Genomic DNA, 22,888 nt, shown 5'->3' on the forward strand with positions numbered 1-22,888 from the left:
AGTAAGCTGTACAGTAACTAGAGAATCAGCTGGTACATTTAAGTGCAGTGCGACCTGACAGCCACCTCATTTGACTGAGTGTGTTCAAGTTTCCTGTACAAGCAGCTCAACTGTCACATCCTGCTCAGCATCTCCAGAGTAAAAACTTGGACACTCCTCACTCAAGTCTGCTTCTCCCTACAACTGTAATATGCTGCAAAAAAAGACTCACAAACTCGACGGTGTGATCTCTATCTGCCTCTGAGATTCCCATCAGACATGAAGTGTGTCTAAGCAGAATGACTACATCAGCTTCCCACCAGCTTCACCATAAAAGAGATATTTTCCCTCTTTCCAGGCAGCTGAGTTTCCTGGTTAAATTTAGAGCTGAATGAATAACGGATGGGGACTGGGGGGATGAAGACATTTCAGTGCCGTGAACAAACCTCCAGAACATCTCCAACACATGTGCAGAGAATCCTGAATCCTCAGTGATCCAACATACTGGGCGTCTAACTATGCAGACTGAGATGGACTTTAATTGAATTAGAACCTCTTATTGTAATGAACTAAATTTACGGCCTGAATTATTCCTCGCATTCATTTCCTGGGCTGTTTAAGCGATGCAAATGGCTTCGAAAATCGACACACACGCTAGTTATGGTTGTGACCACTGCGGTCTCATAAGTCTGACTGACTCACTTCACCATCAGCTCATCTGCTAACCGCACACATATGCAGAAATGACAACTTCCAAACTCCTTAACCAGAGATCAATCATAGCGTATTCGCACCAACACACCCACGCTGACTTATTTCATCTGCCTGTAATCAAACAGGCCACTGAGGTTGACTATTACTGGAAAGGAGAGAGGAGGAGAAGAGGAGGAGGAAATTTGGGGTGAAAGAGTGAAAATTAAAAAAACGAGAGAAAAAGAAGAAAAGTAAAGAAACCCTGCAATCTGTAGAAATATGAGGAAAAACCCACGATCATCACCCCACATGTGACTGTTTGTCTGGTGGTCACTCGACACACCCAGCAGACAATAGAAGATGCTCTCAGACCGCAGAAGCATTTTAAACCCAAAGCATTCATTCATAGCTCTGTGCGGATCCCTTCCTTCTCCTCAATCAACTTTTTGCCATTTACATGTCGAACCATTTGTTTTCTCTCCTCTCCATCTTCTACATGCTTCACTGTCAGTTATCCTCTTCAGTCACACAATCCCTGACCGACAGCTCTGAGAGTCAGTGTGTTTGACGTCGCCTCAGGCTGCTCCCTGTCCCGTTAGCATATACAGGTTTTGGCAGCAGACAATATTCAAAGAGGCTCATTCGCTCCTGCAGCCTCCGTAACTTGTTTCTCCCCCTTCGTACCTTTATCTGCTGGGAGCTTTCGTTGAGATTGTCCTCTCTCTTCTTGGCCTCCTCCATCAGCTGGGCGTTCCTGTTCTTTCAGCTGCCTCCTGTGCTTCAGGTTGGCCACTCTTCGACTGGGTCCTTCATCTGTCTGCAGAAACAGAAAAAAGCAGTAATAAGTCAACGCTAAAACTCTCCAGAGATGAAGCGGGGGTGTTTTGTGCCAAGGTTCACTAGTTTTCCTTGTTTGTGGCAAAACTGATTGTCAATACAGAGCTAAATAATAATATTTATTATGAACTGAAGGACTTAAAAGCAGATTTTAAGTGAACAGATTGCTGGCAGAATTACACGTTGCTTTTTCCATCACTAGCATCGGACCACAAGCATTTAATATAGGAAGTTGGTTGATAAAATCTATAAATACATCAATCCTTTCGATTTTAAAAACACGTAACACAACTGGAAGTGTGCATCACGGTCAATTGTCTATTATAATCTAACTTTAAAAAGGTTCTATGGAAAAAAAAAGCAATTCAGAGACAAACATCCATTTGTTTTCAAGACTATGTCCAAAAAATGCCGAAACAAACAGTGCTTCCTGGTCATCTTTCTAACATGCGGACATGTACAGCCAGAAATCTTTGTTGCATGTCACTTCTCCTTTTCCTTTATTGCCTCAACCCTTAGATGCATAAGTGGGTCAAAATGACCCGGTGAGGTCATTTCTTACAACATCTTTGTTATGAAAAGTTTCATCATTTCATATTCCAGCTATCCCTCAAAAAAAACATGCTTTTGGTATCATTTCATTTGAATGTTTAAGTTCTCTTTTGTACTTTAAAAGAGAGAGTTTGCAGCTGATATTTAATGCACCAAATGAAACAATAGAGTTAAGATGTTACAATCGTACAACGAGATATTGTGATCTCATCAGCGATAACATCTCCTCGGGTGGATATAATGCAAAGATCAGCGAAGGAATCCGGGGAAAATCGATGAATCAATGACACTTGCGATTTCCACAGTGGGACGTATGAGATGTTTTCACAGAGGGATTAGTGGGTGACGGGAAGCAGAGCCTAAATCATCATCTGGGGGAACGAAGGAGGCAGAGGGCGAAAGAGAGAGCGAGTGATTCCTCGTGGGAGACACGGGGTTGGGAGAGTCTGGTGGGTTTGGAGAAAGAGTCTAATCCCCGTTTAAGCCGTCTGAAGGCCATTGTGGCTCTGTCACAGAGCTATCAGCTATCAGCAGCTTGACTTGATCAGGACCTTTCATACCTTTCATACTGAAGACACACACACAGATGTGGAATAAACCAGGCTACTGCCAGTAAGGTTAAAGAACGTCTACTGAATCATGACATAGATGAAAGATAAGTCAAATGAAGACAGACTAAACTGCTGACTAACACATGAGAAACGGATCAAACTCAATAAAAGTCATTCTTTCAGTCTGCGTATGTCCTTGAGTCCTTTTTCATGTTTGCCTTTATTTAATATGTGTACAGTACGTTTGTCTGCACTGTGCAAATATTTATGTGTGCATGCGTGAGTGTTCCTTTTATAACTTTTTACAAGCCCGTAGATAAATCCACTTTCTTTATGTCCACTCCTGCAGCTGCCAGTAAAGAGCCGACCTCCAGTGATGGGAATCCACGTCAAAGTGTGTCTTATACAGCAGCAAAGCATCTGACCTCCCGGTAAATCCTTATTTTACGAGCAGGTTTTGTTTGTGAAGGTGTAAACAGGTTCGAATCGTCACATGACCTTTGATTTGGTCTGTGCACCACAAAGCTGTGAGCACGACTTTCCAGTTCATTCTTTGAATTCACAAGAAGTTTGTTTACATCCACGTATTCCAGTCCGTAATTATTTAACTACAACCTCCCAATTTCATTTTTCCTGTCGTTGTACGCCATAAACTACCTGCTAAACTAGCTTAAAATAATGGAGCAATCCATCAAATGGTTTTCACATCAATACCATTGCCAGAGAGGTTGAGAAATTATATTGGCAGAAGATGGTAACATAAAATCCTCTATGTGTTTGCTAAAAGGTCCAGGGGGCCCAATTCCAAACCATCCAGAGAAATATGGGAAGTTGGAAGAGAAATTGAAAAGTAATGACGGGGCCAAGAATCTGCTGTGCAGCACCTGGACATTGAAAACTCACAGAATAATCATCGGTGTGTTTTTTACCCGTACGTTTGCTTTTAAACACGCATCTCTCTTGTGCAAATTGGGTTCAAATGTCAACCGAGACGGCAGATGAAGTAAGCGTGGAGTCACATACATTATATATTTTGCCTCCTTGTTCAGTCCTGATTCCAGTTTGCACCCTGAATGTGGGATAAAGTTATTTGAATATTTGGAGCTCATTTTAGTGCTATACGCCCTGTGTGTGTGTAACAGGTCATAAACAGTCAGGAATGTTCCTATTGGAGGATTTCCAGGAAGCTCCAACCATCTGGTTAGCTCTCTGAGGTTTCCCCCCTTCATGCTACATTTACTGTATGTATGCGAGTGCATGAGGAATAGGCTTTTCGTTCACAATGTTTCCTATTGACACAACACTCAGTTCCCTCTTGAACTCTCAGTTTTGGCTCTTCTGCTAATGCTAAACACTTGTTTTGTTCACTTTTCAGCACGTAGGTCATTTGCATGGGTAACTATCACGCATTAGCATCCGACCGCAGCGACTTCCTCCTCTCAACTCTCGCTGGAATTTTCTTGCTCAAACTCAAACTCTTTCCTCTCATTTTTCTCTGCATGTTGCGTTACAATTATTTGCATGAAAAGCGATCATTTATTTGCACTGAGCCAATGCAAAAAGACAAATGTGCCGATCCTCTTTCCTCTCGGCCTCCCCCGAACCCACACCCACTCCAAATGCAACATTACCCTTTCCTTCGGATAAAATATTTTCATCAGACCATGGCCCATTTCTTCACTGCTTTTCCTGCCTCTCCCTCTTTTGTCACTTCCACCTCCTGTGCTTTACTTTCCTTCTAACTCCTCTTCTCGCCTCTAAAAAATACATGAATCACGGCAGTCAAACAATCACAAACATTTTTTTGTCATAAAAGCTTATCATGTGCACATAAATCAGGCCTATTAAGACACTGATCCTCACAAATATGTTGCACCTGCATATTTGTAAGAAGTTACAGTCACTCTAAACGAGTTTAAAGCACAATTTTAAAAGGAATCAAAGATGGAAAATAAGGGACTTTCTGGTTGAACTGCAGGCGGTGCTTCCACAGAAATTAAACTATTTTTGTACTTTGTTGTTGTTATAAAAACAGAACAATATAGATTCAAATTAAGGGCTGCAATTAGCAACCATACCGCTGATTACTTTCATTATTGATTAACCTGCAGCACATTTGGTAAAAAACACATTCCACTAAAAAACGTTTTTTATAAAAACTGTTGAATGACTTTCTTTCAACTGACACATCAATTATTCTACTTTTAGCTCTGTCAGAGTAATTTAAAATATTCTTAGTGTGCTCTACTGATAATCTGAACCACAAAACCCACCAATGGCTTTGAAAGGCATGTTGCTTTAGAAGAAAACCCACCACAATTACACAATTTTACAATCTAAGCTTAAAATTGCGATATTTCATCGAGAGCTCTTTATTCTACATTCTGTCTCATTTGCAAAATTGTCAAAAATTAACTGATTGCAGCAACCATATTCCCTAAAAAACTAAAGTTCCTGAGCTCCTCTGTGCAACCATCCAGCCGTCAGTGACTCAGCTGCTGAAAATTATGGGTCTTTCTGGCTGAACTGGGCTGAACTGCAGGCTGTGTATAAACAGAAATTCAACTTTTTCCACCACGTTGTACGATTTATGGCAGTCGAACTTTGTTATACTTTACTTCAGCATTTTCTGAGTTCTCTCTAATACTAGTCATGGTTGTGCAGGACTTTATATTGCTGTGAAAAAAACACCCAGACACTGTTTAGAGATGTAGCTTTTCGTCACTTGCCAAGTGAGGTAAAACAAAGGTCAGCCCTCAAGAAAATTCCCTTCTAGAACTTTAATTTCTCCCTTAATGCTTCCTAATTATTCCCACATACACATATGCCCCGATTGTGTTTCTTCTAGTGGTTCACTGAAGTCTTACAATACTTTACTTTCATTAGTTTATTGCATCAAATTTTATTGGAATTCTGCATCAATCTGTGCATATCTCCTCATACCTTTGTATCTGTAAAAACACTGAGATGTTGACTTGAACTTAAAAGCTGTACGTTTATAATGATGATGTGCAGTCATTCTAGTGAGGTTGAACAGATTAATATCCTGACAGAAGCAAATCAGTGATTGCAAATTCTATGGTATTACTTGCATCATTTCATTAAATAGATCTTGCCGTCTTTTGAACCCATTTAGAGACGCTTTGTGGCGTGTTACTTCATTATGAGGCAGTTATTGAATCTTGCTCTTCTCTATCTGCTCCTGATAGAGGAGTTTCCCTGCAGACTTTGATAATCTGTCTGTATCGCATTTGTATTAGCTCCATATTATTATGTAACTGTGCTGCCGTGACCTGGGTTCAAACACAACAAAATGTATCAGCCCAGACTTTTCTTTCCATCTCGCATGTCCTCTCTCTATTTTTGACGAACAAACCAGACACAGCGTGAACACAGTCTTTAAAGAGTTTGGATTTTACGCAACTTCAAGCAAACACTAAAACACTGTCCTTACATTCTCTTCTTTAAGGGGCTCTGTGAACTCGGTGGCTCTGCTCAGCAGCAACTCGGCGCTATTTGAAGTTGTTTTAATATGTAAAATACTTCCTTCTCTCTCCCTCTGAAATCATTTTCAACAACAGCTGCAAACCGCTGGAGGAGGCAGAATCACAGGAGAGTTCGCTACCCACAACGCTGTAAACACGACATACAAATGTGCAGTGAAACCACGTCCACACACATACACACAATTACACACTTTATACACTCACGAACACGCAGCGTAAATGCACGACATAGACGCACACAGTCGCCGCTGTGAACACAACCTGCTTTGTATTAGATCAAATCTCCAGGTTGGACCACACACAAATATTTAAAACGCGCACACACACACACAGTTGTGAGCGCATGTAATGTATCATGCATCCATTTTCCACCACTCACACAGAAACACACACACAAACATGATGGCATTTACTGTAAAAACATATTACGTGCAAACATAAACACACTGATATACTTGCTGACAGCACTTTGAACTTCCTACATTTTTAAGAACCTCAAAAATGCCCTCATGCATTTATTACAAACACACACAGATATATATATATATATATATATATATATATATATATATATATATAATATAATTCTAAATGTACACACAAATGTACAACGCAGAATAGCCTTCATTAAAACTTAAAGTTGTGTGAAAAATACAGAACGTTGCTGGTAATTAGCAGTAAAAATGAAAAAGCACACATAAACACGCAACTTCAGTAAACCTTCAATTCCATAAAATAGAAAAAAAGTTTTTAACCTCCCCTCATTAGCATGCTGCTGATATTCAGGGACCCACATTAAGGTAATATTAATATTACATTTGGAGTCCTGCATAAATATTTGATCAGAAATGCTCGCGGGCCTCATGTATGTTTACTGCACATAGTTCGCCCAACATTAACATCAAGGATTTCCTTTTAACTATTTGGAATTCAATATTTCCTTTGAAAATACAGGAAATATTGGTTTGGTTTACTCAGCCCATAAAAACTGTAAAACATTAAAAAAGAAAAATGATCAAAAACATAATAGTTGTGTCTTGCCCACTGTTGGCGTGGAGGAAAAATTTACTCCATGATTTGAGGAACGACTGTCGAAAATCCCCCTGGTAGAGGGTAAGTAAATTTGTGGGGTAAATAAGGAGGTGAGGCGGCGTGTGTCGAAAAACTTCCACAGTGTGGTTTACTGGAAACTAGCTGTGAAAATACTGTGATTCAAACAAATCTCTTTTTCAATCACTTCTGTCCTTAGGAAGTTAAATCATATTTACAGGATATATCCACACCTCAGAACTAACATTACATCTAAACAGAGCGTGTTTAGATAGCAGTAACAGAGTAAGCATGTGACAGAGAGCCGGAGTTGATCTTGGCAGCGTCTTTGTTTAACATGGAGAACAGTGAAGTCGCTGGAATAAATGCTGACAGTCTGTTCTTTGGTCTCATATTCACCGTTTAATGAACTGATCTGATTTGAACTGAGCTGACGACGTAACAGAATAAAATTAAACAGATAGCTCAATTTCTCAAAACCAGTTTCAACTTTTTGTATTCCTTTAAACTTCTGTAGTCCCACACCTGTAAAGGATTTGAAAGGCATGTTCCATCCATCCATCCATCTATACACTAGCCTAGCCGTGCTAGACCCAGGTCTGAAGACACAAGGGTCTAGGAACTCTCAACAGGGAGGGAGGCGGGCTAAAAGGTTGTCTTTCAAATCACTCTGCAGCAACTGGGTAGGTATACAACCAATCAGCGCAACGAATAGGCTGACGTAGTTCCTAGAGCGCCGGGAATCAGAGGATGCGGGAGTCCGGTGAAGCCTTATGTATACAGTCAATGGGTGAAGCTCAAGTATATTACAGACATGTTAACAGAAAGATTATTCAGAGTCGGTGCTAATGGAGCTCAACGACTGTTGTCGATCCTGGCAGAGAATTAAATTCGTTGCTGTGGGTTGTCTAGTGCGGCTAGGCTAGTTGTTTCCGGTTGTTTCTGTCAGAATCGTTGCGCCTCTGTCGTCACTTAGTTACGCCCGCCTTCTGACTCTACACTTCATGGTGATTCGCCGGCCAGTTTTAGGAGTATCCAACCTCGAGGCTTACCGAGGGTAACTAGACCCACCCTGGCAGAGAATTAAAGTTGTTGCCGTGGGTTGTCTAGCGCGGCTAGGCTATCTATACGCTTTATCCTCACGAGGGTCGCAGGTGGTGCTGGAGCCTATCCAAAATAAAAATGCAAGTAGTAAAATATCTATAATATGTAGAGGTACACTTATTTTTTTCCAATATTAGTAGCACATGTGGGCACTTGGAAAAACGTGGAACATGTTGATTCCGAGTGGTTTAAATTTTTGTAAAATAAATAAAGAAATTCAACTTTTACATTTTTTTTTTAATTTATGGAATTATAACTGTGTGGTGGTGAACAAAATACATGTTTGAGTTCTGTCTACTTCTAGCCATGGTTGTGCTGTTTCCATAGAGATGCAGAACTTTATATTACAGTAAAAAATTAACCAAGTACCACTACTCTGCAGCATATAGTAATCTAACATATGATCATTTACAGGGATTATCCACTGTTCACGCTACTGTATGGTTACACATAATGCCTATACATTAAAACCAGGTTTGTCCAGCATAAAGGTGTCTTTCAGTTCCCCCTAGTTTTAACAATAAGCTGTGCTTCTGTGTGTGTGTGCATGCATTTTAATTAGATAACTCTCCGCAGTCATCCTCGCTGTCTTATTAGCTGGCAAATTCCTTCTTGCATGTGTGTGCAGGACAAAAAAAAAAAGAACAACAAAAACAAAGAAAAGGCAATGTGCATGGTCTGTGATAGCATGAGCGCGTGTCTGCTTGTTGTCACCCATTAGCTGACAAATCCCTGCACCACCTCAACGCTCAGGACCTCAAACAGATCACACACAAACGCACGCACACACACAAAAAAAAAAAAACGAAACAATGCAATTCCTTTTTAAGCTCCAGAAACCTTGATGTCAGACATTTGGCAGTGGATGAGGAGTTCCTTAGCTCAACATCAAAACCACTCGAAAAAAAAAGAAGAAAAAAGAAGTAAGAAAAAACAAAAAAAGAGGACAGAAGACGAGAAGTCTTCTGTCGTCTAGCAGACAGCAAGGCAACGCTAACTTTTTCTTTTGTTTCTTCCCCCTCTAGAGTTGAATCACAAAACACCAGAACAACAGCGATGAAAAAGCTGACAAGACGGCAGGGGGAACAGTGGCTCTAGAAGTTGAAAAGGAAAGAAAGAGCAAAGAAGGAGCTGGTACTGGAGAGACCTTAAAAGCAGAGCAGAGCACACAAAACACTCAGACCACCAGATTTATGCAGGAAACAGAAGGAAGAAGTAGTTATTATGTGGTCCATCACAATGTGTAGGTCGGAGAAATTTCAATATAACTTTGATATGCCTGTTAAAAAAGAGCAAATTCAGGCTTGGGGTTTTGCATGCTGAAATCTCATTACATAGTGACCTCCTGAGTGCGGGTTGGATTATTTAAAAAGTCAAAAAAGAAGAAAGCTCTTTGGATGAGGATGATGTTATACAATATTGTATTTAAAGGAATAGTTCAACAACAATTGTACGGGAAGATTGCAACCGCTTTCATGTCTGCCTGGTGCAAAGTTTTCCCTTCAGCAGAGCCAAATTAGCTGTTTCTGCCTGTTTGCAGGTTTTATTCAAAGCTAAGTTACTGGTTCCAACAACAACGCCGTACAGAAACGAGAGCGGTCGATCTTTCTATGAATCTTTTCCAGCAACTCTTGGAACGTGTTCTTCCAAAATGTCTCCTGAAGAACAAGTTAATGGTCTAATTGCTGAGTTCATGACAGTTTTCAGAGCTAAAAGGTCACCGACTAGAACAGATTGTGAAATACGATACTAAATCTGTTTAAATAAAGGCCATCGGAGCATCTTAGTTGCTTAAGAAAAGTAATGACAGGAACAAAATGTGATTTTTCTCGAAGCGCAACAAAGTAAAAGGAATAAAAATAGACATCTGAGCAAAAGTTCACAGCTGTCGGAGGTAATAATACATTTGCTTCAACATTTTTGCTTGTTTTCTGTGTTAGCCTCAAATTTGAAGTTAATAAACTAAGTGCTAGTATCAAAGTTCAAATGCCGGTACAGTGAAGAGACTAGTGGGGTGTTATAATGAAGAGTGAAGGGAAGAAACAATAATGTCTCCTCTTCAAAGACTCAGGGATGTGACAGAGGGAGAGAGAGTGAAGTGAAAGTCAAGGTGTCTCCTTCAAAGACAGGCAGATATGACGAGAATTATTAAAAACAGAGTTTATGACAGAGTGAAGGAGATGAGAGAGTGTCTCGATGCAAGGACACGCAGTATGACAATGAAGGAGAGAGATGAGAGAGACGGGGGGGGGAGAATGACGAAGGAAGAAAAATAGGCGTGCGGTACTAACCTTGAGGCAAGACTGGGTAGAGCAGGAGACAGCGTTGCATTGAAAAGATAAAAGAAAAGGGAAAGAGAGAGAGAGAGAAGGAGAGGGAAAGGTGAGAGGGGAAACAGGAGTTGAGCACTGGGTTAGCCAGCTTGATCAGTCTTGAAAGAACAAAAGACAGAAGAACTGACAGAAACACGTAATTAACCACAGAGAAACTGCAGGCAGACAGTAAAAACAGAGAGACAGGCAGCTGGGCAGGCAGGCAGACGGTCACATCGACAGGTTAAACGCAGGCATTTCTTGTTTTTAGTACAGCATTTGAGGCCCGCTCACCTCAAATGACCCCTACAAACATTTACACAGACGAAATTGCAATCACAAACCATAGAAAGTGAGTGATTAGCCAATCAAAGCAAGAGCTGAAAGCATGCTCACTGTGAATTATTCCCTCATTGGTTTCTTTGACTTCCTTTGCTTCCCGCTGTAGCCACTTGTACGGCAACATTTTGCGGATTTGCGAAGTCTCCACGAAATGACATGTGGCATGCGATCATTAAGATATGAAATTTGAAGAAAATTCACTTCCTAATTTGGCTAACCAGAAACGTTTTCCACACAATCACTCCTCGTGTGTTTGACTGAACTGGCGAAGCTCGGATTCCTTGTGTGAGCTTATGCATGAGAACGTACGCTAATGACAGCGTGCCGGAGACAAATTGACCATTACTGAACAATGTAACAACAAACTTCTCTAATTTCCCATTACTCAGGTTTATATTCTGCGTCTCTCCAAACCTCCTTCTGTTTCCTCACATTTCACTGTTTTTTCCCTTTCCAGTCGTTTCTGTCAGTTTTGTTTTCTGTTCCTTCTCCCCACCGAGCTGCCTATGCTTCTGCTCTTTCTCTCCCCGTCTCCACCCGTTATTTCATTTCTTTCTCACTGTTTTTCTTCCTCTACTACCACCTTTCTTCCCCTTTCCTCTTTCTCTCCCTCTCTCTGTTTTCCACTCCTCCATCCAAATCCTTTATTTTGGCCATCAGGGCTGATTTTCAGCTCCATTTCCCCTCAGTGTGAAGTCACTCAGTCTGCTCCAATTACCATCCTAGTTACTGAAATAAATAACCTGGTGCCATTACAGCTGGATTTACACTAGAGGGGAAAGAGAGAGGCTTGATTTTTACCCTTGTTTAACCCACATCTGATCTTTTCATTAGTAATGTTCCCGCTGCTCACTTGTAGCCCAGGGTTAGCCCCGGTGCCAAGCTAAGAGCTGGCCACAGGCAAATGTATTCTCCTCTCGCATACCTGTTAGCTCCAGGCTAAGTCTTATAATTCACAGCAGGGATAGGCAGTGCTCGGATAAGTGAGCTATTTATACACATAATTTTACAGGGTCAGTGCTTGAGGGGCTTAAAAAAAGTTTAGTTACTTAATATATTGTCAGTATCTTAAAGGTCCCACATGGTAAAAATTCACTTTATTATGTTCTATAGTTATTAGAAACTTGGAGGTGTAAAGTAAAAGCTGTTAAAATATGAAGACAAGCATTTGTGCCATTCATCAAACCTTCCACAACTAGATGGCCTGCCTCCTTTAAGAGCCAGTAAGAATTTTATTTAACTGCGACGTTTCAACTGAGGAACCAACATTAGCTGCTTCTGTTCTGCTGTTGGCTGGAAGAATGGCACAAGAGTCTTCATGCACTCCCAGCATCGGAGCAACTGAAGATCCAGTGGGTGGTTTTTATCTTTGATGGTAATGTCACCACAACAACAGGACATTCCTTAATGTTAGCACATTGTGTGACTAATGTGAGTGTAGCTAATTCTCTCTTATAATTTTACAACGATTTGTAAACAATAAACAAGTACTGAATGGTTTGTATTTGTGGGTTGTTCATAACTACCTCATTTACTGTGCAGTTTTTACCCACTGTATGGAAGTCTGTCCAAGATGCTCAAGAGTTTAGGATAACAGCTCTATACCGCCGTTATTGATTTTAGGGAAATTCATCAATAAAAATGAAACTCCTAATGTGAGAAGGTGTTGTGCTTTTTAAAGGGGTCAGCTAAAAGCATTTGCAAAGTGAGCTAGCAACTTATGGATGTAATATTAGTGTAAATAGCCAGAACGCTACAAGTGACAAAATCTGTAATAAAACAGATGGTAAAATCATCACTCACTCTATTTCTGCATGAAAAATGATTTAAAAAACTGCATCAGGTTTGATCTAAGAGGTAGGACAAGGTGTGAAGCAACAGTAACAGGGACGGTACTTAGTGAACACTCAATAATGGCCTTTTCTTCGCTGTGTTTCACTTTATTAAAGCTTAACCACAGCCTTAAATTAGACAGGCACAGTTTCCGTCATCACATGTCTAATAATAGCTGAATGAAACCAATATATGTGGAGATGTAAAAACTACTTCATATCCTTGCACAGTTTAATATAACTTCTACAAACCACTTACTTCACACTAATGACTGCAAAAGGAAAGTTAAATTTCCCAATAAAAGTCTAGTTAATCTCAATTTTCCCATTATAGGATATTCTTCACAGACATACTGTACTAACCTTAAATTTAATACTTTTCCAGTTTCCTAAGAGCCGCCCGCAAAGTTCAGATATTAAATATCAGTTGCAAGAATCGTTAATTTTATTTTACTCCGCAGGGACAAAGAAACATCTTTTTGATTTAATAACGTAAAAACTCCCACATGTACACTGATCTGCAACAGTAAATGCCTATTTAGTTGCATTGAAATGTTGTCCGCAAACTTAGTGGTGCTGTAAATCTGCATTTGTGGCTACTGGCAGATAAAATAACACATGCAGTTAAAGCACACACGTTTGAAGTCACCTGGTGCTGAATTAATATTACTGTAGTATTTCTACTAGACAGACGGAGACACAGCGAGGAAATTCTGAATCTAACTAAAATCATTAACAGCCATTACGTTTTACATTCAACTTATGGAAGAGAAGAGAGTTCAGAGTGGGAATGGTTGGAGTCTGTGCCCAAGGAAGAAACTGGAGGAAAAGATTAAAGAGGGAAGGCGCTGACAGACGGCATATGAAAGTTCAGAAATCAAAGCCTTCAGGAGGCATGAAGGCAGAGAGACGGACCAGATTTCATGACCACAGACAGCTTCTGACCCATCCAACCCTCGAAGACAAACTTTAATCTTGCTACATTCTCCATTACTCAATAAACCGACCAAAAATGCAACCAATACAAGGTTTTGGATCACTTCACCCAGTACTATCATTTACCACTTGGCCAGAAAGGCCCGTGACCCTGTTTTAAGGTGCAGGTTTCATACAAAAAGTCTCACTCTTCTGTTCTGCTTTGCTCTCTTTAAAGACAGACACATAAACAGACACGTAGGCATGAAACAGATATTCAAAACAACAGATAAACATACAGTTTGGGAGTCATGCAAGCAAACAGAGGCTACAGGCAGACAATAATCAAACAGAGAAAATAGAAGACTAGCTATTGAGGTAGATTCAGTACATAGGCAGGCAGAAAGAGTGAGAGACAGAGAGGTTAATCCGAAATTATACAGACAAGTAGAAAAGTAGTTAGAAACAGGAATCTGTTATTATAAAAAGAACTTTAAAGAACTTAGAGAACTGCCCAGACTCCTAATGTAAGAAAAAGTGTGTGTGTTAAACTCTGCAAGTCAAGCATCCTGTGCTGCAAGTAAAGCAAAAGTGAAGCGAAAAAACAGAGCCACTAAATGAAAGAGTTGCATCATTGACAGGAACAGAGGCTCAAAGAGTTTCTCGCTGTACAGCATCTCTGGTGCCAAACTGTGCCCTCATTTTACAAACTTTGGGAGTTGTTTGGCTTGTCATACCGCAGACTAAAACTTCTGTTCAAGCTTAGATGTTCAAGCTCCAATTTCTGGACATGGGAGAGAGAGAACGGACCGAATAAGCCATAACAGAGAAACTGGGTGAGTAGAAGGGGACCAATGCTGCAACTCTTTAAGGGTGATTATTAGTGAACATACTCAGCTCTGTCCCATGTGGAAAAGGCTGGCAAACAGGAGAAATCTCGGGACAAATTGCATTTGGTTGTTATTTACTTTTTTATTACTATACAAGGGTTGATCAGTTATGAGCTGGTGGCTATAAAAATCAGAAACCATGTCTGATTTAAATTTGACAGGTAGTCCTGGTTAAGTAATCTCCTTAAGCAGCAGCACACCATTCCCAGTGCTTCTGCACTACTTGTAACACTCCCTGGAAGTCCGGTTATGTAAACATGCTGAGCACCATCTGAGAATCTCTGAAACTGTGTCAGAATAATGACCCTTTAACTTGAATTACCTTTTGTGGAAAAGGAAGAAGTCGCAGAGAAAGAAATCTGGTGAGTAAGGAGGGTCAAGAGCAATGACTGTGCTGTTGCCAAAAAACCTACCTCATTCAGAAGTTTGGGGTCATTCAGAGTATTTCACATTTTCAATTAAAACGCACACTTTTATTCATGTGCTAGCATAATTACACAAGGGTTTTCTAATCATCAGTTAGCCTTTCTACACCATTAGCTAACACAATGTAGCATTAGAACAGGAGTGATGGTTGCTGGAAATGTTCCTCTGTACCCGTATGGAGATATTCCATTAAAAAATCAGCTGTTTCCAGCTAGAATAGTCATTTACCACATTAACAATGCCTACACTGTATTTCTGATTTATTCAATGTTATCTTCACTGAAAAAGCTGCTTTTCTTTCAAAAATAAGGACATTTCTAAGTGACTCATGCCAACACACCAAAGTTCAGGTTGTTTGCACTGAAAATTTTCCCTCAAATTCCAAAGGACGCTACAGTAGTCTCTGTCTTGACAGTCAAATTTGGGAACTACTTCCTGGTGCACAGCCATCGGAATGTTGTACAAAATAATATGCACGCTCCTGGTGCCCTCCTGACCTGATGCACCTTGTCTGGTTTTGGAAACTGCAGCCTTTTCAATGGTAAAACCTGTTGTTTCCGCTCCTAGTGGTAGCTACAGAGCTTGCGTCACCCAGCAAATGATCCTCTACATAAAGGTCGACTTGTACCCTGTGCTGACTGACAGATTTCTATGCTCCAATTTACGGTCCAGGGAGAAATCGCAAATTTGCACTTACCGGTGGTCAAATATAAATGTGTAACACAGGTCCTGTTGTTGATGTGCCACGTAACACACCAGACCCATGACAAGTTACTGCTTGCACATGCTGCATAATACACTCACTGCACAGTCAAAGAACTTTTGGATCAACCCTTGTAGGCAAAGTTTAGCTGAACCATCTCAGGATTCACTTTTAAAGCAACAACTGTTTCATCCCATTAACTTTTCCACATGGGGGTTTGTTATCGTAGTGCTCTCATGTCCCGTCTTCCTTCAAGCAAAGTGAGTTTTTGTCGTGCAGTAGTCAGACAACCAACTGGCTGACAGGGCGGCCAGCCACTCACGTGCCCAAGTAGTCCCACACCAGCCCCCCCATTGGCTGCTGAGAGGCAGCAGGGGGAGGGGCTTGTTTTCGCGACTGCTGAGAACGCCACAAATGAGAGGCAGAGGGATTTCTGGGATGTCATGAACGCACACGTGCACAAACATAAACCCACTCACGCAGATGCAGAACCACATGAATGTACACGTTTTAGCGTATACAAACATGTGGATAATGTGATAAAGGAAGAGATGTGGGATGACGTAGGGAATAAAGCGGAGAACAATCGGAGAACAGGGGAGGAAAGAAGGGAGAGGAAGAGGTGAGCTAAGGTGACAACTAATGAGTTAGTGTTACAGGGAAGTTTACCTTCCACTAGTATGTTGTCAAAATGGCCTACAAAGTGGAGATTATTATTGCATAAAAGGATCATTTCAACAAGAAAATACATCATTTTTCATAGATAAAGGTTAATACAAGAAGGAAAGAGATGTAGGAGCATTATAAAAAATCTGTTCCTGTGTTTAATCTACTCTTCCTCCTCTCTTACCTCTCCAATTCGTGGATCTTCTTCTCCTTGTCGTTCTTTTCATTCTCCATCTCCCTGAGGATCTCCAGAAGTCGTTCCACCTCAGATTGGGCTTTCCCAGCATCCTCTTTGTGCTGGGTCACTTCCTGCTCCAGGCAGGAGATGCGTTCAGAGAGTTCAGTGCTGGCCTGGGACTCGGCCGCTGCACTCTGAGCCTGGAACGGAGATTAATTATTAAAAATAAACTGAGAGTTAGCTTTCAAAATGAGGTGACCACAATCTGATCGAAACCGATAAGTTTGGAATAAAAAGAAGGCGCCAGTATCAACATGTGTGTGGAGGATGGGTTGGATGGATGAACGTGAAACATGCTTTTATAAACCATTTAAGGCTATAATGGGTCCATAAGTGGTTTTTGGCAAAGGAAATTACATTTTCAGACCAGTTTTAGGGAACAGATATGATTCCATATACAAGACACTGACCTCAACAATTTTGCATTTAGTCCATCTGGTAGATTGTCATGTTTAGAAGAGAGATACGTGTTCCATACAGGATTTCAGAAGGTTATGTACAGTACATTTAAGATTTATTCATTTCTGTTTGTCTAAAACAGTTTGATTTTTATTTTCAAAAAGCGAGAAAAATGTATTTAAATATCAATACAACAATGGACAAGGACAACATAAACACACAGCCTACTATATTCCATGTTTCTGCCAACACATGAAGAAGAAATAAAGATATACAAAAACATAAATAATGCATAAAACTTGTTAAGCTGTTTGTTTTTCTAAATTATGGGATGAATCCTCAGCAGCTTCTCAGCTTTTCTCCACATTCTCCCAAAGAAGGCTGCATAAGAGGATTTTGTCTTTTGTAAATACAGCTGGAAACAGACACTTTTTGGTGCGTGGCGGCATAAAATAAAAAAATCTCCTTATTATGACGGGTAAACAACAGCCAACAGCCACACTGCTGCAAGGTACGGCAGCATTTTGAGCTATAGATGCTAATTAGCATGCCGACATGATGATGTTTAGGCATACTTTTTACCTCGTTCAGCATTTTAGCTTAGCATGAGCAGCACTAAACATAGAACAGTTTAGCTAAGGGTGATTGGAATGTCTCATGTTTTTTAAGGCATTTGGTTGTAAATCTTTTAGACTTACACATCGTGTTTTCAAATGCTGTGTTATCGGTGTTATTGAAAATTTGAAGCATTTTAGTTTGACTCACTGACATTCGGATTGGTTACACACACACACACACACAAAACATGAAATGTGCACAATTCTGCTTTGTCTAAAGATTAGCATTAACATAAAAATGTGACTAATTAAAAATAATAAGTCTTCTTCCTTCTGTTTTGCTAAAGCGCCACAGAAGATACAGAAAATGAGAAAGAGGTGAAATAAAATAAAGAAAAATAAAACAAGTTATAAGCAGCTTAGAGGTTAGAACAGCTGTGTGTGTTTCCCAGAAGCAAATGTTGCTCTTGGGATGGATCGACTTTGTGTGTGTGTGTGCACACGCCTCGGTCCCACAATGCATAAACCCTATTAGTTTTGGAAGAGCACAACAGTTTTTACAGGTCTTTATGTGGAGAGGAAATGTTTGGGTGTTTGACGATATAAGAAGATCTGGGTGGAGGAGAGAGAGAAAGACAAATAATGAAAGAAAGAAAGAAACATCGCACACACAATGTCACATGCAGAATGCCTTTTTTCCCATCTATATAGTAACAGAAAGAGACTATGAAATGAAGTCCAAAGATCCACTGACACCTCCGTACACATTCCCCCTCTGTGTGTTTGTCACACATACATCATTACACTCACAGACCTACATACACATTCAGGGTGTGGTGGAGCTGCTGTCTTCTCCGGTCTGTGAAAACGACTGTAAGGCTGTCAGCAAGCCGTCACACACACACCATTTTATGGGCTGCTGTGTGGGAGAGAGTGTGTGATATGGGAGCACACAAAAGCAGACTTGGATACCAGTTAAGGGAGAAAACAAAAAGGGGAGAAAGAGATGTGTGTTGCAGCCTTGTGTTTTCTTCACCACTGAGTTTCATGTGATAAATAACACTGTCTAATTGTGTCTTGTTTGTCATATTACGCCTTAAAAAGTGCACCTGTTTTGGTCCAAATATAGCCGACAATAAAGGAGATTTTAAGTTTGTAGAATTCCACCAATGAGTCTTTACTCCACTTCAATTAATGGTCTAACCTTCTTCAGCTGGTTCTCCAGTTTGATGCACTCCTCTCTCTTCTGCTCCAGGCTGATTTCCAGACTTTTCAGCCTGTTGTCCTTCTTCAGAGTCGAGGAGGCTAAAGAAGAAGCTTTCTCCTTCAGATCCAACACTGACGTCTGGATGGGGGAAAAAAAGACGAATAAGGGAGTGAGACAAAGAGTGATAACAAGGAGCTGCTCTGGGGTTAATCTGCTCATATCAACTGTCTCTTCACTAACACCAATTAAAGGATTATTGTGTTTTATTACAACTCTGGTTTCTCATTTCCTGCTGGTTGCATATAACAGTGCATTTGCCAAAAAAAGTAAGTCATTGCCACTCTACTATGAGGTTTAACTGATAAAAAGGGTTTATTTCAAAAGCACACTATTACTACAGACAGGACCTCTAATCAATCATGTATAATATTCCAAAAATGAATTTCAAGTTGCAATGAACCAGAATTATCCTTTCAGGTGTTCTTCCACAGCTAATGATAGATTCTGTTCCCTGTTGGTCATAATCTTTCCCGCTGACCTGCCCCTTTTCTCAGGCTCAATCCCTCCACCCGTGAAGTCTCGCTCTCCCTTTCCTTTCTGGTCTTTTCCTCTTTTGGTAGGGGCAGTGAAACAGAAACCAGCGAGACCAGAAGGAGAGACACTCAGACATGTAATTTTACCCTTGACTGACAATACCAACTCCAGACTACGGTTCATCATGTTTGACTGGGCTTCGGTCGGAGAAACCTTGCTGCTTACTCGGATTATATTTAGGAACGCGTATACACTGCTGTTGTTAGACAAACCTCACATCTGCGTTTAGCACTGTACAGAGGAATGCTTGTTTTCTCAGGGAGTTTTCCCATGTATTTCTCAAATTATAAAACAGGACTGTAACAGGTTTTATGACCCAACAATCACTAAAAGTAGACAAAGAGCTAAAGTCAAAAAAGGCACAATGGAGTTTTTACTACAAAAACATCATAATGACCCCTGTAAAGACACAGTTTAACTTTTTTGTTGACAGTTTGATGAGATCAATGCAGCTTTCATACCATAAATAGTGCACAATGTCTGTACAGTCATTAAAGCTCAATACAGAGCCGACTTTTACTTAATACACAAGTGAAATGTGGAATATAAAACATCAATTTGTGACGTATATTAATCAGAAATACAGTGCAGACATTATTAATCTGGTAAATGACTATTCTAGCTGGAAATGGCTGATTTTTAATGGAATATCTCCATAGGGGTACAGAGGAACATTTCCAGCAACCATCACTCCTGTGTTCTAATGCTACATTGTGTTAGCTAATGGTGTTGAAAGGCCTGTGTAAATTGTAAGCCATTACTGACTCAACTGTGAGCAAGAGCGTCATGACAAAAAATTCAGGCACCTTTCAGCTGAACTGCAGACTGTGTAAAAGTTCTCCAAATAGCCCCGTTTATGGGTCGCCCACTCAGCCAGCTGAGCTATCTGGGCGACCCATAAACAGGGGCTATAGTCCCCATTTATTGCATGTCATTCCCCCACTCTTCAACCCACGCTTCCTGTCTCTCTCTCCACTGTCCTACATAAGACAGGCAAAAACATAAAGGCCAAAAAGATTTACTAAAAACTCTCCCAAAACAAAATGGTTCACATTAACTGGATTCTGCAAAAGACAAAAAATTCTGTCCTCCACAAAGAAACGGAAAAGCTACGACTGACTAATCTGTGACCAACTGTGACCAAAAAATAAATAAATCTGGGACTTTTCAGCCAAACTGCAGGATGTGTTTAGGATAGATAGGAAACAATTATGGAAAGAAATTAAAAAATGGAAATAATAAAAAAACCGATGGGCGCTTGGAAAATATTGTCCACGTGGAATCCAGGTTGTTCAACGTTTTTTTTTTTATTTCATGATTTATGGCATTAAATCTTTATAATATTACACAGAAGACATTTTTAGGTTCTCTCTACTTGCACTCATGGTTGTTCTGTTTCATAGAGGTGCAGGACTTTATGTTGTGGTGCAAAATGATCCCATAGTGACAGGAGCAAAAAACACTCCAAAACTACGTGGAGGTCAGAGAGTTAAAAGCATCTGGTGAGTTAGGGATATTTATTAAAAAAGGAAGTGGTAAATTAGGATAGATTGGTTAGATATTTTTAAAGTTGTAATGAGTTAAATATAGTTAAACCCTGCCACATCACTTTCTTCCTCAATAGAAATGGTGCCATTTTGGTGGTTGTCGTGGTTCCGATTTGACGTCTGCCTCTGTTTTTCCTACAACTTAATTGCTTTCTCATGGGAAAAGTATTATTACAAAAAGCATAACTGGGTTTGCACCTGTTCCTGATGGACACTGCGTTAAAATATTTGTTTTGCTTGATTTTGGTTTCCTGAGGTGGTTAGTTGGAACTTTCCTACGGTGCTGCCCAGCTCCAGCAGGGCAAATAAAGAGAAGACAGAGCCTGAGACTGCTTTGTCATTCTCTGTTTCTCCCTCTCTGCCTCTGTTGTGGTGTTTTGTACGAATCACAAAAGGTCACAGCGAGAAGAATTCAGCTCTGATCACTGTTTCCGTTGGTTGTGAGCCTTTGCATTTTGTTGTCAAGGAAACATGACTTTGTTATCATTGTTGTCCTTCAACGCGAGGACCTTGGGAGGATTCGAGGTCTGTTCTACAGTGATAGATCAATCACGTTGTCTTGACAGGAACACAGAGCAGGAGAGGAGAAGAGACAGAGTGTGCTTGTCTGACTTATAGCACAAATATGGAAGTGTGTGTTTGTGGATTCATTAGTGTGTGTTCTACCTCACGGTCAGCCAGGTCAGCCTGCAGCTGGGAGACTTTCTCCCTCAGCTCTTTCAGCTCCTTCTTACTGGACTCCATCTCGTCCCCCTTTTCCTTCTCCTCCCTTTCGCGCTGCTCCTTCAACCGGTCGATGATACGTTCCTGGAGATAGAGGAGGACAGAGGAGTAAACATTAGAAGGACGGAAAAGGATAAAGTTAAGAGAGCAGAGGAAGAGAGGGAGGAATAAGGTAGTGGAGGTAGAGTGAATGATGGAAAAAGAGAAACAGACAGAGAATAAAATCACCTCATTCACTCCAGCAGTCATTCACAGTTACTCAGGATCAAGTTTCTATACTAATAACAGTCGCATTAAACTTTATGTACATGGCAGCTCTGACAGGATCTAACAGCCAACAGCGATTTGAGACGCGTAATATGTTTTGGCACGAGATGTAAAATTCACAACCACTAAAACACAATAGTCGATCTCTGTAGCTATAGAACAACACAGAGGCCAGTTCAAGCAAAAGTACAAAAGTTCACACTTACAAAAGCTACACACAAAACGAAAGACTGTGTTTTGGGTGTGTATCTTGGTGAGGACCAACCTGAGTCACACTTTTAAAGTGATGACACTTTGTTCTGTGTTTAGTTGTAGGATTAAGGTTCATGCAAACAATTTTCAGGGTAATTCAATCAATCCATTACGTTACGAACAAGAAAAGCACAAGAAGAGTATAAAAGTACTCCTTCAGGACTGTTCATTAGCTCCATATGGCATTGTCAAAAATGCAGCATTTTGTTTATTAGTTGTTGATGATCAGAAATCACAGCACTGTAGAATGTGGTCATTTAATACAGATGAACCCACTAACAAATTTTATCTTGCACTGAGCACATGCGTGTGTTATGCATGTGTACGTTATGTACAGATATCGAATTGCGTGACCTAAATATGTAGCAGATGGCAGGAGTTGATGGGACACCCTCACAATTTAATCAATTGTTCCTTGTATCATTTCCGACGGATCAAATTCCGAAGTCATGATAAGTCCGCAGTGGTGGATTTGTAGTAGGATCACAATCACGTGATCATCATCAAGCAGCTGACGTAGCGTTCACTTGTTGTCATAGTTACAGTGACACCGTGTCGCTATCTCGCAATGATACTGAGATCTTTAACAAATCCATGGATCCAGACTATATGCCGCATCACTACCAAAATCTAATCACTTGGTGGTTGTGTCATTTCTGATCGTCCCTGACAATTTCATCCAAATCCGTTCGTCCGCTTCTGAGTAATGTTGCGCACAGACAGACAGACAGACAAACCGACGCCAA

General features: G+C 40.5%; 1 protein-coding gene across 1 annotated transcript in view; it reads right to left on the reverse strand.

Annotated features, from left to right (window-relative positions):
- LOC110963314 (ELKS/Rab6-interacting/CAST family member 1-like) overlaps positions 1 to 22,888 on the reverse strand; it is a 183,013-nt gene that overhangs the window by 96,878 nt on the left and 63,247 nt on the right. The window contains 8 exon segments of the mRNA XM_051959255.1: positions 1,357 to 1,435; positions 1,437 to 1,472; positions 4,330 to 4,347; positions 10,564 to 10,575; positions 16,015 to 16,125; positions 16,543 to 16,736; positions 18,757 to 18,897; positions 21,567 to 21,707. Of these exon segments, the coding sequence (XP_051815215.1) occupies positions 1,357 to 1,435; positions 1,437 to 1,472; positions 4,330 to 4,347; positions 10,564 to 10,575; positions 16,015 to 16,125; positions 16,543 to 16,736; positions 18,757 to 18,897; positions 21,567 to 21,707 (732 nt within the window).

Source organism: Acanthochromis polyacanthus, chromosome 1 (genome assembly GCF_021347895.1).
Source record: "Acanthochromis polyacanthus isolate Apoly-LR-REF ecotype Palm Island chromosome 1, KAUST_Apoly_ChrSc, whole genome shotgun sequence".
Classification (NCBI taxonomy): Eukaryota; Metazoa; Chordata; class Actinopteri; family Pomacentridae; genus Acanthochromis; species Acanthochromis polyacanthus.